Source organism: Ceratina calcarata, unplaced genomic scaffold, assembly GCF_001652005.2.
Source record: "Ceratina calcarata isolate Rehan_Ccalc_2016 unplaced genomic scaffold, ASM165200v1 scaffold180.2, whole genome shotgun sequence".
Lineage (NCBI taxonomy): Eukaryota > Metazoa > Arthropoda > Insecta > Hymenoptera > Apidae > Ceratina > Ceratina calcarata.
In genome coordinates, this window is record NW_017139431.1 from 393565 (window position 1) to 410207 (window position 16643).

At 40.8% G+C, this 16643-nt stretch overlaps 3 protein-coding genes and 1 long non-coding RNA gene across 23 annotated transcripts in view; 2 read left to right on the plus strand and 2 right to left on the minus strand.

The window, feature by feature from the left end:
- pwn (calcium-binding EGF-like domain-containing protein pawn) overlaps nucleotides 1-2435 on the minus strand; it is an 11382-nt gene extending 8947 nt beyond the window's left edge. For both annotated transcript variants that reach the window (XM_018037900.2, XM_026810948.1), the window contains exon 1: nucleotides 2241-2435. In XM_018037900.2, coding sequence (XP_017893389.1) covers nucleotides 2241-2298 — 58 coding nt within the window. In that variant the 5' untranslated portion in view covers nucleotides 2299-2435. The remainder of the gene's footprint in view (nucleotides 1-2240) is intronic.
- Nucleotides 1-15319, plus strand: part of LOC108633063 (cyclin-dependent kinase 4) — a 27393-nt gene extending 12074 nt beyond the window's left edge. The window contains exons 1-5 of one of the 3 annotated variants that reach the window (XM_018038032.2): nucleotides 6942-8068; nucleotides 12763-13436; nucleotides 13499-13843; nucleotides 13921-14081; nucleotides 14164-15319. In XM_018038032.2, the coding sequence (XP_017893521.1) occupies nucleotides 12783-13436; nucleotides 13499-13843; nucleotides 13921-14081; nucleotides 14164-14383 (1380 nt within the window). In that variant the 5' untranslated portion in view covers nucleotides 6942-8068; nucleotides 12763-12782 and the 3' untranslated portion in view covers nucleotides 14384-15319. Of the gene's footprint in view, nucleotides 1-6941; nucleotides 8069-9393; nucleotides 9477-12762; nucleotides 13437-13498; nucleotides 13844-13920; nucleotides 14082-14163 lie in introns of those variants that run through there. The other 2 variants (XM_018038031.2, XM_026810952.1) reach the window with 2 other exon arrangements.
- Nucleotides 8076-15436, minus strand: LOC113463879 (uncharacterized). Of its 17 annotated transcripts, none has more exons than XR_003388723.1 (4): nucleotides 10110-12756; nucleotides 9922-10016; nucleotides 8689-9852; nucleotides 8076-8449 (listed from the first exon to the last, which is right to left on the minus strand). It is a non-coding gene; the product is annotated as an uncharacterized LOC113463879 (long non-coding RNA). The 17 variants fall into 17 exon arrangements; XR_003388718.1 differs by lacking the exon at nucleotides 8076-8449 and adding an exon at nucleotides 15350-15436 and having other exon boundaries at nucleotides 8563-9852; nucleotides 10110-12625; XR_003388719.1 differs by lacking the exon at nucleotides 8076-8449 and having other exon boundaries at nucleotides 8563-9852; nucleotides 10110-12374; nucleotides 12462-12756.
- Nucleotides 15395-16617, plus strand: HINT1 (histidine triad nucleotide binding protein 1). Its single transcript, XM_018038033.2, has 2 exons — nucleotides 15395-15699; nucleotides 16256-16617. The coding sequence occupies exons 1-2, from the start codon at nucleotides 15496-15498 to the stop codon at nucleotides 16523-16525; spliced, it is 474 nt and encodes a 157-aa protein (XP_017893522.1). The 5' UTR covers nucleotides 15395-15495; the 3' UTR covers nucleotides 16526-16617.
- Nucleotides 16618-16643: the final 26 nt, after the last annotated feature.

Genomic DNA, 16643 nt, shown 5'->3' on the forward strand with positions numbered 1-16643 from the left:
CTTAGAGCCGAGCAGAAAGAAAATCAATAAATGTGATGCATCTACAGGAAATCGCTAGTCGTGTTGGAACGTGCGGATTTAATATACATGCGTACGCGTACCTAAAGACGCGTGTGGCATCGTTTGATGCCGTGACGCAATTTGAACAGCGTCTAACACGACTGCGAACAAGAAGAAAGAAATGTCGAAGGGGTTTATTCGTGGAAGCATAGAGCTACGCACTGTCTCTCGAGGCGGTAACGGCAGAGTTAACGGTACATCATTCCAGCCCAATATTTATTCTTTTCGCTGGCAAACGTGACATTTGGTACCTCGAATATGAGATTCGACAGGTGTGGGACCAACCGTTCGACCTTCGACACGTGGTTGTAAGAGAAATAAAAGAATCGAAATCATTTTCGCTCCTTCTTTATCACTCACGTTTATTCATTATAATACTACATGACAATAAACGATATTTTTATAACAAATACTATAAAAAATTTGTTGCTCTTACTGCAAGAGATTGAATCTTGGATGAGAAACCAATCTGCTTTCTGTTCTACCGCATGCGACGCAGTTTCGTGACACTTTCACAAACAACGTGGTTGGGCGAAAGTCGAATGACGAAACTCTGTGCCGGATATACGTTCCTTTGTGCTGTTGCTCATCCGCATTACCGATGACGGTAGGTGTCTCATGCAAATTCCTCTCGTTGCGTAAACGAGTTCGTATAAAAAAAAATAGTTGCCACTAACACTGAATGTATGATGTGTCTGTTCAGGGAAAATTAATGAGCCACTCAAATATTAGCAAAGGACATTCTGATCCTTGGACCGTGTCGGATCGATGGCGTCAACGGAAGAACATTGGATTTTTTAAGTATACGAAATATCTCAGTCATTCGCTACCTTTCAGCCTTGGCAAACGAATCACACCTACATGAGTCAATGAACTGCCTAGGTTCACATGATTATTATACTACTTCCTATTTCGTCAAGTTCCACGTATATATTTTTCGCTCGTATAATTTGGCATACAGAATTGATGATCGCTGGGTAAACTGTGAAAGCATACATTTTTATTGACGCTTTCTAACAGTCATGTGGGTCCGAGATGTGAAAATCGTCCTCGAGTAAGAGGTACGTGCCAGGTTGCGAATGCACGTCATGCTTGAAGCTTTCTCCTCTTGACGTCTTTGACAAATGCGACGTGTGTTTCGTTTTGAAAATTGCGAGGCGATACAATCCGCGGTTCCGTTCATTTAATCTTTTTCCCCTCTCGCAATTAGTTAAGCTTTATTAACGCGACGCGCTCAATAAAAAAACCGATGACTCCTCGGTGCGTGCGAACAGTTTATTACCCCGAGCTTTACTCCAGTTTTAAATATTTATAAGCACGTTGGCTGTCGGCGGGTCGACGAACTTCTGGTTTTCCTTTTTCCATGTTGTAAACCTAACTCTAGCCCGAGCTTGCCGTTGCATTTGCTAGATTCTCACAGTAAATTGTTTATACACTTCGCTCGGCTAGTGTTCGACGTAAACGTGGAACCGGATTTATATCACCTACTTACATATCCGCAACACAGAAATACTAAATCATTGGCTATCATCGATTTCCGTTGTTGTTTAATGATCTTTTTCTATTAAATAAAGTATTTCTAAAAACAAATCAGAATCCGTAGGAGAGACATATTAAAATTCCTTTCTTGATTGGAGAAACGGCAGTTTCGGATATAAATCGCAGATTATTTCGCGATAATGATCGTTAATGGTAGACCGGTTGAAAGCGTTGAAGACAGTGTAGGTATCGCTTTTTGTCTTCACGATCTTGCCGTTGGAACGTCATGAAATTTTCGACAGAGGTCAAGATACCGGTTTAAAAGTCGACCGCACGTGGCCGCACCGAAAGCCCATCAAACAGGTTCAAGCATTAATTCGTCGAGTATTTGCATCGTGTTACGGCTAGCGACGATCTTCAAGACGATCTGTGTACACTCGACGATCAATCACTAAGCACAGCAAGTAGAATATATGAACTTTTTCATTAAGAAGAACATGAATTATCTTCTCAATCGGAATATTGGACTATATTTGAAAGGAACTGTATATCGCGTTCACGGGAAGTCTAATCTCACGGTTTAATTAGAGACAGGTGCATGAAGCTTTAATTAATGGTACTGGCATACTCTCGCATTTTAAATTCTACTATTCGATCTTAACTAAGGAGTACTGAGGTGTGAGTAGGATTTATCTACTTACCTAACAGAATTTGGAACGACAAGGTCAGTAGGACCTTCGACGCCAAGCGCCCTACCATTCTGGTTCCTTTGGCGCGGCGCGGTCGAGAGGTGTACCTTGTCCTGATCAAGGCCAGGCTAATGTCAAGGACACTTTGAAGGATATCCTTCAGGAGTGCTCTTGGCTGGACCAGTCTTTATCTTCGTAAAACGTGCCACGATACCAGCCGATCGTCGCCATTTTGGATCGCGAACCTATGCCGAGTAAAAACGTCGGACATCGTGGAAACTTTAATGCCCCCGTCTCACCATTCTTTCCTTTCCTCGTCTTATCCTTCCACCGGCTGCCGTTTTTTTCTTGTCTTTTATTCGGTCTCGCACTCTCGCGCACGCCGGTTGACCTACTTGGCCGCGGTAAGGTCCGGTGTACGCGTCAACCTTACTGCTCGATGCGATGTGCTTATGCCGCCAATTCGTCACCTTCTTTTCACTATAGTTTTGCACCTCTTCCTCGAAGTCTTCCTCTCCAATTCTCTCGGGGTTTCATGTATCGCGTGGTATTAATGTTTCACCATACCTCGCAATGCGGGCCGATCGCTGTACAAAGATACGCGACGTGTCCTTATTACGCAGGAAGTTTCACTAGAAATCGGATTTTAGAAATGTTCAAAGTCCGCGAAACTGGAATACAATGTTCGTCTATTCCAACAGCATACGTTCTATTCTTAATGGGAGTTTTCTCTTACATCCTGAATCCTAGTTCTGCAACCTTTTCTCATGCAATTTACTCAATTTTCGTCGGTCACCTCACCTTGTATCACAAAGTTACACTTATGTCTCGTACACTACACGATCCCATAAATCCGTTTAAAGCGTGCCATGGACCTTGCACAGAATCGGCACTCGCTGACAGGACCTTCTGACTTTCTAATAATTATTAGGACTAACGATCACGATTTAATTCTATCTACAACCGAAGATTCGCATGATAATTCCTGTTGAAGGTCGAGAGATTGGTTTGATTAATCGATGAAGTTAAAACATGAATTCAAGGAAAGAGAATGAAATCTCTGAAGGTTTTATCGAGGTACTCTTCACGGTCGTTCACACGGGACTGGCTTACGTTTGAGGCCGGTCATACACGGTTTCTCCCACTTTAACTATCCCATGCCACACCATGGTTCACTATACTGACTATACTATGCTCTTCTGGAGTGTATACGTCACGTCTCCGTGGCTCGCTTCCACCATGCTAGATTCTACCGTTCGTCCACTGAAATCCTGATTTCTCCTCTCTTCTCTCAAGTTTCCTTCTTCAATCCGTTTCCTCTTTCTCTACTTTGACATCGCTCTCCTCCTCAAACACGTATTGCCTTCTTCTTCTCCTTGTTCCTCCTCCTCTTAGTTTCCCATCTTCTACGGCTGACTTTACCTCGACCTACCTTCCGATCCTTTGAGGACTCCGCTCTTTCGGAACCTTCATCTTGGCTCGCGGCCTTATACATCTTCAAGGTTCACCTTTCTTCTTTCCCTCTTTCTCCTCAGCCTCCCTTGTCCGCGATTTCTGCATCGAAGCGTGTCCTACCTGTGCGGTCGTCGATTCTCCACCTGCGCTACGTTTTTTGATCTTGTCATTGCGAAAGGGAAACGAACGTTTTTGGAAGAACACAATTACAATGACCAAATCCCTTAAATTTTGTGGGTTCAAAAGTATCAGGATGATTTTGATTAAGACGTGATTAAGAAACAAATCTTTAATCTGTTGTTTATAGATTTATTTCAAGTTGTTCTTAAATATACAAAATGCATTATGTTTTTCAAATGTCATTGAACAATATTTTGTACAATTATAATAATTAATTGAGGGAATTGCGAACTCGTGAAAGTCTAACAGATGTGAATCTCGTGGAGAAGTTTCTTTAGCAGCCTCGATCGTTCTCTCAGGTCTCAAATCCTGAGTAACGCTCTCTCGTTGCTGTACGCAGCTGCGACCCTTCATTTTATTCTTCTTTCTCCTCCTTCTTTCTCGGTATGGTAAAACCAGACTGGAATGCGCGGGGTTGCCTCCACGATCAGACGAGCAACATTGATCTTCGTGACGTTCCTTAGAGAATGCACCGTAATCTTCAATTTCATTCGCCACGTGTTTCACGCTACCATCTTGGTACAAAACAGTAGGCGCGCATCGAATCTGTGTAATTTCGTATAAAAGTAGGAAACCCAGAATTGAATTCGCTACCGCATTTGCAGGGAAGTTTCGTTCGTTTTCCTTTTTTCTGTCCCAAATCCATTTCCTTTTTTTAAGGATTTCGTTTAGAATTCTTCGAGAGCGTTCGTCGGCTTAGTAAATGCTATTTATTCATTGACCTCACGTAACGCGGGCACACCTTTTTGCGTCGTTTTGAGTTTTGACGAGCTTATTGGCTTTGCCTGATTGCGAGTTGCAGCACTACGCGCATAGAAAATTAAAGTTGCGCTTCTGTATAACGGACAGTCCCCTGGGCAAGTATCCATGAAATTATTCGGTCACTAACTCATCCTCATCCGGGTTAGAAGAATAGAATAAAAATTGTTTCATTATTCTAATCGGTTCAAAGAACCCCGATATATTTTAAACCGCTGTGTTACTTTTTTCTGCTAATGTTTCAGTGTGTAACGACTATACAGTTTGAACGAATTTTATTCAATTTAATAAATATAGAATTATGCTACCTATCTTCTATGCAGAAGAATATTATTTATAATAAAAGAGGAGATTAAAAGAGGAGGTTGAATAAAACACGTCTGAAATTACAATGTTTGTTTATAATTTTTCGCCTATCTTAGCTTTCAGTCTATTGTTAATGGAATAACATTAGATAAATTATAATTCAAATAAAAAAGCGAGAGACGCATCCGCCGCATTTTGAGAAGAACCTCTAATCTGCTACAGATCAGGTAGTTTGTACAATCGTTAAGTAATGGAAAGACAGGTTCCTCTAGTCGATAACCGAGTTACCAACTCTCTGCAGTCGGTAGATTTTAAAGGTTCAAAAACGTTTTCAAGTTCATTCCATCATTTATTGATCACGAAAAAAGGTTTCACCATTTTATACATTGACTACAGAGGGTGTCCGATTACCAATTTCACTATCGTTTTTAAGATGAAGATGTATTGCATTGTATTCAAGGAACTGTTGGCTGAAATAAGTACATGAATCTCAGAAAGAGAACAAGAAAAATATGATCAATATGGATAACATACAGTTGCATAGGAGAATGCTGATACGCCGCCTCATTCGGGTTTCTCTATGCAATAGCCAAGGCCAGGATACGGCCCCGCTCGATTCTCTATTTTCATTCCAAGCTGAACAATAGGGGTTCTAAATTGAACAAAAACCAGTCTGCGGTCTAGTTTGGCGAGGCTGAAAACATTTTGGAACAGACGGGAAAGATTACGGCGGCAGCAATTGGGCCCGATAATAAGGCCCCATGAAACGTAGGAGTGTCGATGGTCAAAAATCTAGTTCTACCCTTGGTTCCACCTCTGTTTTTACGAACAGCCTACAAATAGTCTTGGCTCTGGATGAAAGCAGCAACAAAAGGGAACAGTTTCTTTCTGGCAGCAATTAACGCCGCGCACCAATGGAATGTCCCATTGCTCTGTCGTTCCGAGGACGCCATGCCATGGTTCATCGTACTCCCGACCGGTTATGACCATCGCTTCGCCCACCTTTTTATTTATTCATCGCCTCCGATTTTATCGCACGACTTGTCGAAATAGCTTCTCTACCGAGGTCGGCTTTTTCTCTTTTCAACTTCGTTTCAGCTACACAAAATCGAGACTAATTCGACGAGTCCGATTGGATCGGACGATCACGCTCAAATTGTATGCATGCTACGAATATCTTTCACGTCACGAAGCTGGAGACAAGACGACTATACCATTACGCAGATTACCGGAATAATCATAACAAGCTGTCTAAACCGTCGGGATTATCTTTAGAGGTTCAGTCCAGACGAATCGAGAATGGCCGACGGGGTCGATACGCGCTATGTTGTACCTGATAATAAATAGTCAGAATATGCGTTTCCGTGGCATTCCTCAGTTCCCTCGTGCCTAGAATCGGTTCATTATGTTCTTCGGTTTTCATTCCTCTGTATTTGCCTGGAAAATATAGTACACAGATCTCTTTGGGAACTTGGCCAGATGCGTATACGGTATCTAGCTAGTTGGAACTAAATTTTAGAAACGATAAAGAAACCAGTAATTGTATCTATTTTATACTATATATTTTAATCTATTTTATATATTTTAATCCATTCTTCCATCTTCTATACGTCTTCAAACGTGTTCTCGGTTTGTGCTAGGTAATTTTTAGCTTCTTGAAAAAATACATGAAGTGCGTTCAGCGAACCGGTTTTTCGGTCTTCCCGGAAAAAGATCATGCGTTTCCCTCGAATAGTTATGACATTTTAGTTTTTATCCGTAAGACGAAACAATGGTCGACTCGGCGGTACATCGAATTCTATATAGTTACATGGTATATAACGGAACTCGAATCCCCTCCATTTCGAACGTCCTCGTATTTCCTTTCACGAAATATCTCTAAGGCTGCGAATTGTTCGGTGTCCGCGTTAACAGTCATATCCGTAAACCCTGCCATTTTTCAAGTCGAACCGTTTTTACTGAAATACTCGAACGGCGAGGTAGCAGCGTTGCTAATCTTTTCTGTGAGGATGGCAGGTCCCAGGAAAAATGATTTTTACCTACATGCACTTCCCTAATTAGTCACGCGCTCGCCAACGTGCACGGATTCCGATCGGAGGCGATTGTTGGAATGATGAGCAGGCATTGATTCACTGCAAGGTAGGTGATACCCTATGCAATCACGTTTGAAGAAAACTGCTACCTTTCATCGCTGCCTGAGATAAGTTCGTGCAAACCGCTTGAATAACTATACATATAATGACGCGCATGAAAATACTTGTAATCGTTCTACAATAAACCAAATGGTCTTATTGTTAGTTACACACAGATGCGCGAAATGATTTTCTTTCTCTCCCCCTCTTTATCCCGCCACCAGTGACGTCTCGTTTAATCGCGGTGCCGAGCATCTCCTATTTAAGAAAAAAATGCCTTCGCCTGAAGCACGATGCACCTGAACAGAGTTCGCTATATCTGTAAACGACTTCATAGAACCAATGGAAATTAACGAGTTGAAATGATGTACGAGACCTGAGGATATAAATAAACTACACAAGTAAAAGTAAAACCTTTCGAACCGCTCATCCAACTAAACAGAATACATAACGGAGTACATTTTCAGAAGATGTGCTTTCCTTTCCAAAACTACTTTTCCTTTCAAATCACGTATACCGTATATGTATTATTCGTGGCATCGACGGACAACGCTGCGTGTTCTTCCATTCCGGAAATTCGAGCCTTCGAGCGTACAAAAAAGGGTCGCTTAGAAAGGCTCGTGGAATGACCATGAAGTTCGCCCTAAGGAAGGTACACAATGGTCCGTCCCTGGATTGGAGAGTCTCCCGGCCCATTCCATTTGGCGTCGTCTCTCGTCGCGTACATCGGCCGCCGGAGGAAGCATTCCATTCATGTTTCGGGACGCGCAGCGGACGCTGATCGGAAAGCAAGAGAGAGACAGAGCTGGATAACCGGGATTGGACTCTTCGCGAAGTCTAGTCTGGCGCCACCGTCAGGAACAACGACCTGACGATACGCGCTCGCGTTGACGATTGACGACAAAACTTGAGAATTTTTAACCACGTGGTGCTATTGCATACGAGTTCACCGAGGTCAATCTGATTTTTGACTAGAAAACGACAGGATTGTAGGAACGTTCGTACAAGGTGCGTTTTTTTCTATCCTATTATTTGGAGTGCGTTGGAAAGCGACACTGGAAGCTGTTTGTCGAAAATTTTATTATTTGTAAGAGGAATATGGAATGATCACTTATGTTCCTGAATACCGTGGTAAACGTAGTTTTGAGTAGGGTCTCGTGTTAGACGCTGAGGTTGTGATTTTGTGAGTTCTCAGGGTTCAGCCCTCTCTCTCTCTGTTTCTCTTTCATCCACCCACTTTCTCGTTCACTCTGCGATCTCACTTTTTCTTATCGCGTTCTATTGTCATTTTCTCTTTCTTTCCTCCTCCCGCGGTCCTTTACCGAGACTCGCTGCGAGGGAAGTACGGCCAGCTCAAACAAGGAACATCGGGTAATTTTTACAGTCTTCCTAAGAAAATCGTTCTCATCAGCTTTCTTACGGTTTCATGTTTCTTTCCTGTGTTAAAACAGTTTCGAATGCTTAATAGTAGCTGAGTAATGACGAATTCCAGAAAAACCAAGTTGATTTCAGAGATTTAATTTTGAATGAATCAGTAGCTATTTAACATGAATCAGACTGTTCCTTTAAAACACAGAAATTACGTTGAAGCGTAATTCGTTTCGTGGAATATGTGTATAGTTATAGACCTGTCATCGTTTCGTGGGGTTCATATAAACTCTAAGGTAGCAACGAATCCTGTCAGTGGTTCATTCGCAGGCTTTCGGACTTGCATCTGGGCGTCCTATACATATATAGTAGCCGGTGCAGCACGGGTGCGATGCGATGCTACGCGTCGTGTCTCACTCGTGAGCACCATATAGCCATAGCCTCCCTTTCTTTGTGTGCATACGGATAAGCCAATCGTGATGGCGGAGCGTGTTGGAAGAGCTATAGTGGCAGCTGTCGGTGGCGATGGCGGTCGATGTAAAACGAGGCTCCATCGAAGTCCCCCCAAAAGAAGAGACGGGCATGTTTCCTTGAGGGCTTGGCCTCGACAGCGACCGACTTCTCTGTCTGTGCCACAGTCATATGTGTGTTCGCCGGTTGTGTCAGTACTTTTGAGGTCGGTCCACAGTACAGTTGACGTCGACTTACCATCGAGTTTCGGAGTGGTACGGTCGCTTGACTGTTCGACGCGACGATTCGTCGAGCCACCGTTGGGTTACGCTCACGGGAGTACTTTAGTCGGGACTTGTCTGCGACAATCGGAGCGTGTTTCTCCGTCCATCCTGCTTGTTGCTCGTGTTTCTTATTGTTAGTATGCAAGCTAGCACTCAATCGTGCGTCCGTCTCTCGTAGGGATATAAGGAACAAAGAGGGAGGAGAGTGGGCAGATTTGTTAATACCCATTTCCGGCACGTGGAATCGGACTCTGTTTTTCATTGGTCCCGTCGCTCCAAGCTTCTCTCGTGGGAGGTCAGCACCTAATCGATGAGTAAGTAAAGAAACCATGCTTTCTCAGCCACGCAGACAATACACCTTTTCGAATATATCTTTATGGAAAGGATACACCTAACACTTGATAGGAGCAGCTGCGAATGTAACTTGCTGCTTTTGATTTTCGATGGCAAAGAATCGAAGGACGCAACACTTGTTGCTCGTTTTTCTTGCCGCTATTCGGAGCTAAAAAAAAAACCGGACGGCAGTTACGTTGCGGAAATGGTTTTCGGTGAAAGTTTAACTCGACCTTTGTTCGAATACGGTCGACCGAATAAATCGGTTCGCTTTGATTCCGTTGCTCTTGGTACGATCTCTTTAATTTGCTTAGGATTTTTTATCGTGAGGATGACCGTTACGTTATGGTTGCGTATCTGTGGAACGTGAGAACGTGGAATGTCGCGTCGCAACGCGTGAAGATAAGACAAGAGTCAACCACTTACCGATGTGGGGGTGGATCCCCTCGCACTTCCCATGTTTACGAACTGCATGCATAGGGAACGTCATCATCAACCATGTGGTTGTGCTTCTCAAGTTTCTAGAATTCGAACAGAAATGACAGAATTTCGTCGATACGTTTTTAAAAACCATAACTTCGAAATGCTGATCTTTCTTACATGTACATACATACACTATATACTGGACGTTGCTAGGAAATCGAACGCGAACGAATTTCGTTCATTTAAGTACGTCTCGGACGTGGGGTCTTTCAAACACCTGAAACGCTATGCATGTTAGGGATAGTCAATGATTCATAGCAAAAAGACAAATCCAGCTTCCGATGATTTTACGCGTTACGATTTTCCTCGAACACTCCACGATTCCAACTCATTCATCTCGGGTCGAATCGTAAACTCCATCAAATTGATAGTAGCGCTGCGTAATTCTTATACATACCACTACAAGCTTGATACACACGCGCGCGTTTTTTTTTTCAGTCTTTAACTGTGTTGTCTGGAAATGGTAATGAATGCAAGGGATGAGTATGTATTCGTTGTTTGAAAGCTTATAGTGTCAACCCCATGAATAAACGCATTGGCGTCTCTACGTTTATCTTATTCGTCTATATGTCGTTTCCTGTCTCAAAAGTTCGGAGTATTTCTACCTAATATCGGCACCTAATCTATATCTAATTTTCAAATCATCGATCGCCCGTGGAACCACAGATATTTTTGAAATAACATTGCATCAAGATTATTATAAACTTAAAATCTCATCAGTTCAATTCGTTTACACGTAAGTACATTTGATAGCGGTCTCTTTAGCGGTTTAACATCAATTTGAAAACCGCGATTCATCCGATTTACCAAGTCTTACGCAACTACATTCTACGCAAGCAACGTAACACGTGTAAGAGTGTAGAGGATACAGAACATATTGGGCAATTCGACGTGCCATCTTCGATTTACCGACAAACTGAATCTCGTGTTCTAGCATATTAATAACTATGTGCTTGTCCTCTTCGGGCTCACGAGATAATAGAAAATTTGATATGCGTTGCTATTTACTTTCCTAGATCCTTTGAATTTCATGCGACGTGTTTCGTCTGTTATCTACCATCGAGCTGGATGAGGTTTTCTTTTGTTGACCGCTAACATCGTCTTATAATTCGTCTTTTTTCAATTCTCGAGAAAAAGTTTGTCCCGTTCACATTCCAATGTCTGGGTTCTTGGTTCGTGACAAGATACGAGGGAGAAGTTTCTCAGTTTCTACAATCAGATTCGTGTACCTATTTTTGTGGAAAATTTTTCCAAAATGTAACACAATAGGGTCGCGGAGGTGGTTTTAGGATAATGTTACATAGACAAACTTATATGATAGATGTTATTTTTTCAGATTTTCTTTTTATTTATGGACATGAGGACCACCGACGTCTCAGACATGTAAATGACTTTTAGAAGGCCCTGCTGTTTCGTTTAACGATTTAAGATTTAACTGACGTAACGTTCCCGTTCATTTTTTTCACACTAACTAATTACGAAAGGAAGTTGATAAAAAAATTTAATCAAAGAGTCGAATAAAGTCGTCTGCGGAGCTTCCTTCGCGACGATGATATTCCATTGGTATTTATAGAGTCGCGTTGACATCTTTTAAAAGCGTCGCATCGTCAGCGGAAAGGGACAGTCGTCGTTGAATAAATTACCACCTCATTCATGACAGATTTCTTGCGATAAAGCTCGTTCTACTGGCAAAAAAATTTCGGCGATAACGAGCATACGTGGAGATAACGCCATATGCTTTGCTGCAATATTAAATCTGAGTATACAGACAAACATTACATCACGAGCAAGATGTCGGCGTCTCATGGTCCTCAAGCTACTATTCGAATTTTCTTATTTTATCGCGCGTGTTCGGAAAAGTAGGTCTTCGTATCAGTCCACGTAACCCGGTACTATCTCACACGCCTTCTTCATTCAATTTTGTTAGCCTGATGTTTAACTACGGTGTACATAGTGTTCTACATACAGTAAAATCGCTTCCTTTTACGTTTTCACAAATTAATATATTGCAATACATTTAAATCTACGATTACGACACCTTTTTACAAAATTAACATTACTTTCTGTTTTATCTACTAAATAAGTAAACCATTGTTGCTACAATGTTATATTCATATATAGAAGTATGTACCTCGTTGAGAGACCCGGGTAACAGAATTTTCGGCTGGTCGATTACGATCACTGACACCCCGAGAAAAAACATGGCTATAAGATAGGCCTTTCGTATATTTACAAGATGTTCCAGAAAGGTGACTATAAGCCGGAGGCCATTATACAAACGTACGCAGGTGTCGGTGCAGATGTCGCGTAACAGACGGTGCAACACGATTGCACAGTACAGGGAAATTTTAATGAAACACGAATACTTGCCGCTTCGAATACTACCGCAAGTGTCTCTATAAATATATCAGTAAATTGAGTTTTGCGCTTCTAGTTAATTATTATTCGGGAGGAACGTTTCTGGGAGGGTTTTATTGTACTACCTGGAACTAAAGTTAGAGCATCCCAATTGAATGAAAAATCAAGTAGCTCGCTTGAGATGTTTAAAAAGAAATTCTCTGTCTCGCATATATTCAAATAAATAGCCGTAATACATCTTAATGTGTATTTGTATACTGACGTCCACTTATTGTTAGCGTATATTAATCTGGAAATTAAATTATATGTACTGCATCCTGCAACGTAAATTACACAAATGAATTAAGAGGAAAAAGTCAAACATATGATTCTTCTTGGGAAAATGTTTCCATGCAAAAATTAGCATCGGTGTTTTATTGGTTTCAGGTAAAATCCGATATGTTGTAATGGCTGGAACATCGCGACGTTCAAGCTCAGAGGTCGGACCTGATCTGTCCCCGACACCTCCGAAGAAATCGAGATTTTTCGGTGTGTCCAGCGAAGGCACATCAAAGGGTGAGCATGATCTAAGCAAGGAGGAACTAGAGTGCGTCGAAAAGTTAGCGAGCTCGTTGGCAGCCTCGTTAGCTGAGAACGCGATAGGACTGATATCCGGTAATGCGTCCAAGATAAAGGCGCTCCGCATCAGCGAAGACGCATTGAATAGTACGAAGCAGTTGATCCAATCTAGTTTGGATGGGCCATCGAAATTGATGCCTAGTTCTTCGAGAGAAGAACAATTCGGTAGCTTCGAAACGATCGTGCAAATGGGATTCAGCGGCCGGGAGGAATTTCCTATTCGTACTATCAGCATGGCCGAGTCGGAACATGATTTACACATTGAGGCTTCATTGCTCGGCGAGGATGCAGTGTATCAGCATTTGTCTTTGATCGGTAACGGCGCTTACGGTACTGTCTATAGCGCCAAAGACAAGAATACAGGACACGTGGTGGCATTGAAGAAAGTCAGACTTCCTCTAACACCTAATGGTCTCCCCACATCTACGCTAAGAGAAATCGCTACCTTGAAACAACTCGAAAGATTCGAGCATCCGCACATCGTAGGTTTCCATTGTAGCGCTTATTTTCGCATTTACATTCATATTCCTCGTTATGCACGCAGGTCAGACTACTAGATGTTTGTCAAGGGAATTACCTACATTTTTCTCCTGATGATGAAGCGTTGAACACAATACCCCGTGGGCTAACGTTGTGGCTGGTATTCGAACATGTCGAACAGGATTTGGAAACATATATAGCTTCTTGCCGAGAGACGGGCATATCGCCGCATCTGGTGAAGCAGATGTCGAAAGAGATTGTTAGAGGCGTTGAATTTTTACATAGTCACAGGATCATACACAGAGACTTGAAACCTCAAAATATACTGGTGTCTAAAGAAGGAATGATAAAGATAGCAGATTTTGGTTTGGCAAAGACATATGATTTTGAAATGAGATTGACTTCTGTGGTAAATTGATAATTTTAACGAATCGTTAATGATAATTCTTTTTATAATGCTGATATTGATGTTAATATTGTGTACAGGTCGTGACGCAATGGTATCGCTCTCCAGAAGTACTTTTGGGCTGCTCTTACGCAACACCCATCGATATTTGGTCCGTAGGATGTGTATTGGCCGAATTGAACAGACTAGAACCGCTATTCCCGGGTACGAGCGAAGGTGATCAACTCGACAGGATTTTCCAGTAAGTTTTTCAGAGGCGTGCAACGTTCGTATTTTATAGAACGGAATAGCTCGAATTAAAATGCGTTTCAATTTGCTTACAGAATTATTGGAACTCCGTCACAAGAGGACTGGCCCGAGAGCGTATCCCTTAGTTACGCTGCATTTCCTTATAGACAACCAAAACCTCTGGCGGCAATAATACCTGATCTCAATGAACAGGGCCTAGATTTAATTAAAAACATGCTTACTTTTGACCCTCATAAACGATTAACAGCAGCTCGGGCTCTAAGACATCGGTATTTCACTGAGGATGAATCGTGATGATTTTTCTTTGTGAGTATTTTTGAGCCTTTTTAATCATTTCTTTAAATGCAGACTGACATTACGGTATCCAAAAGTACGTATTATTTTTAAGTACATGTCAGAATTTTTTTTTAAGCGAATATTATAGTTTGTTATGATACAATTTGAATCTTTGTAACCATGCATGCCTTATGAATATTCTTTTCTCATTTAAAAATTATAATTGAAAAATAAGTTAAGTATACTTTATGAAACAGTCATCATATTTAATTCATACGACTGTTGCATTAGTTTGATGGGTTGTCGTCACTTAATAGTACGCAATCACTATATATCTGGGTATACGTATAACGATTCTCTAATGATAATGATTTTGGTATGTTGTTTGTTTGGATAATTTTTCAAATATTATAATTATTTTTGTTTTTTTATCATCTTTGAATCCTACAGTATCCTCAGTTTTGTTTATGCAATAGTACCTCGGAAACCACTCATAGGAAATATTTTGTGTCAAACACAGATAAGATTGATGAATGCGCACCAAATATAATTTCATACAACAATTAAATAGGTGTGCCTTTGAAAGTTGCTCGAACGCTATGCCTTCTATCTAATTAAACTTAAAATTGTATAAGCGTATTATTAAATAGCATTATTCTTGTAAGACTGGGGCCTATTGACCCGTTAGATTCATTCGCAAGACATAGGATCTACCGCGAGAAACCAGAAAGTACACTGCCATATACAAGTAAAGCAAAAAATTAATAGTTAATATTGTATTTTATGTTCACTATGTGTATAAACCTTGACTCCACGAATAATATTTATATATACCTAATTGCGCAGTTTGTAAAAAGTGTGAAGAACCTTTGGAAAGACTGTACACAGACAACAGAATAAAGATTTTATAGTTTTATATATAAAAAAAAAATAAATAAACGACGAGAAATCCAAGAATGTTGTAAATTATTGTTACCCACATACCACTCATAGTATTTGATTCTCCCACCGTACAGTGTCTGTAATATGGCGATCTGTACATTGCACTCTTAGCGTACAACTCAATTAATTTAGAATAGTAACTTGGCTATTTCATAATCTACTAAACTATTCGCGCACTAGCTTATAAAATGAGGCATTTTTTACGTTTTGCACTAACTTCATTTAAACGATCGTCGTATTTGAACGTCAATCTACGAAATCACGCTCCATGCTGGAGAAAAATGGCGACCGAAGTGGATAAGGCTCAAACTGCAGTTGCCGGGGGAGATACTATTTTTGGGAAAATACTTCGCAAAGAAATACCATGTACTTTCATTTATGAAGATGACAAGGTAAATGAAATGGAATGATCGAAAAATAATCGTGTTAAGATACTTAGAGATTCTATTTCCACTGTAAGAGTCTAAAGGTTATTTACAGGTTTATTACTTATCGCACATTACGTATTATTCAATGTTAAATAGCGATATTCAGTAGTAAAAAAAATTCCAGTTCTGATACTCGGTTGTAGATGTCTTTTTTTAACAATACTGAAAACATTTTTCATAAATATTGTACGTTAAGAAGGGAACCTTCTCCACTGATCAATTGATTCTGATTTCAAAACTATTATACTCTGTTTCTTCCACTGCATTTTCTCTAACATAGAATAATTTCATAAAATTTTGTTCAGAAGTATAAGTATTTGAAGTTTAAAATGCCAAATCTAATCCTGCGCTTGAACAGAAAGTCAGAAGTGTCAATATATCTTTGATATATTAAGTCAAAATCCATTGATCAGTTAAGTTTTCCTTGTAAGAGCGATTAAACTCATTTAAAGCATATAGCATAACGTAATTTATGTCTTAGTTAGGATTATACTATTAAAAGATGTTTTTATTGTGCTAGTGCGTTGCATTTAGTGACATTAACGCCCAAGCACCGGTGCATTTTCTGGTGATTCCACGAAAACCAATTGAGCAACTCTCGAAAGCAGAGGATGAGGACGAAGCCTTATTGGGTCATTTAATGATTGTTGCTCGAAAAGTCGCGAAACAACAGGGTCTCGATAACGGTTTTCGTTTAGTCATCAACGACGGTAAAAACGGGGCACAATCGGTGTATCACTTGCATCTACACGTCCTCGGTGGTCGTCAAATGCACTGGCCTCCTGGTTAAGAAACGTCCGTTTTCCATCATGTTACATACAATGTAACTTATGAGTACACAAATAATCTAATTAACAATAAAATATTATAGAAAAAACTGCACATTTAATCGTTTTCTTATTAGGTAA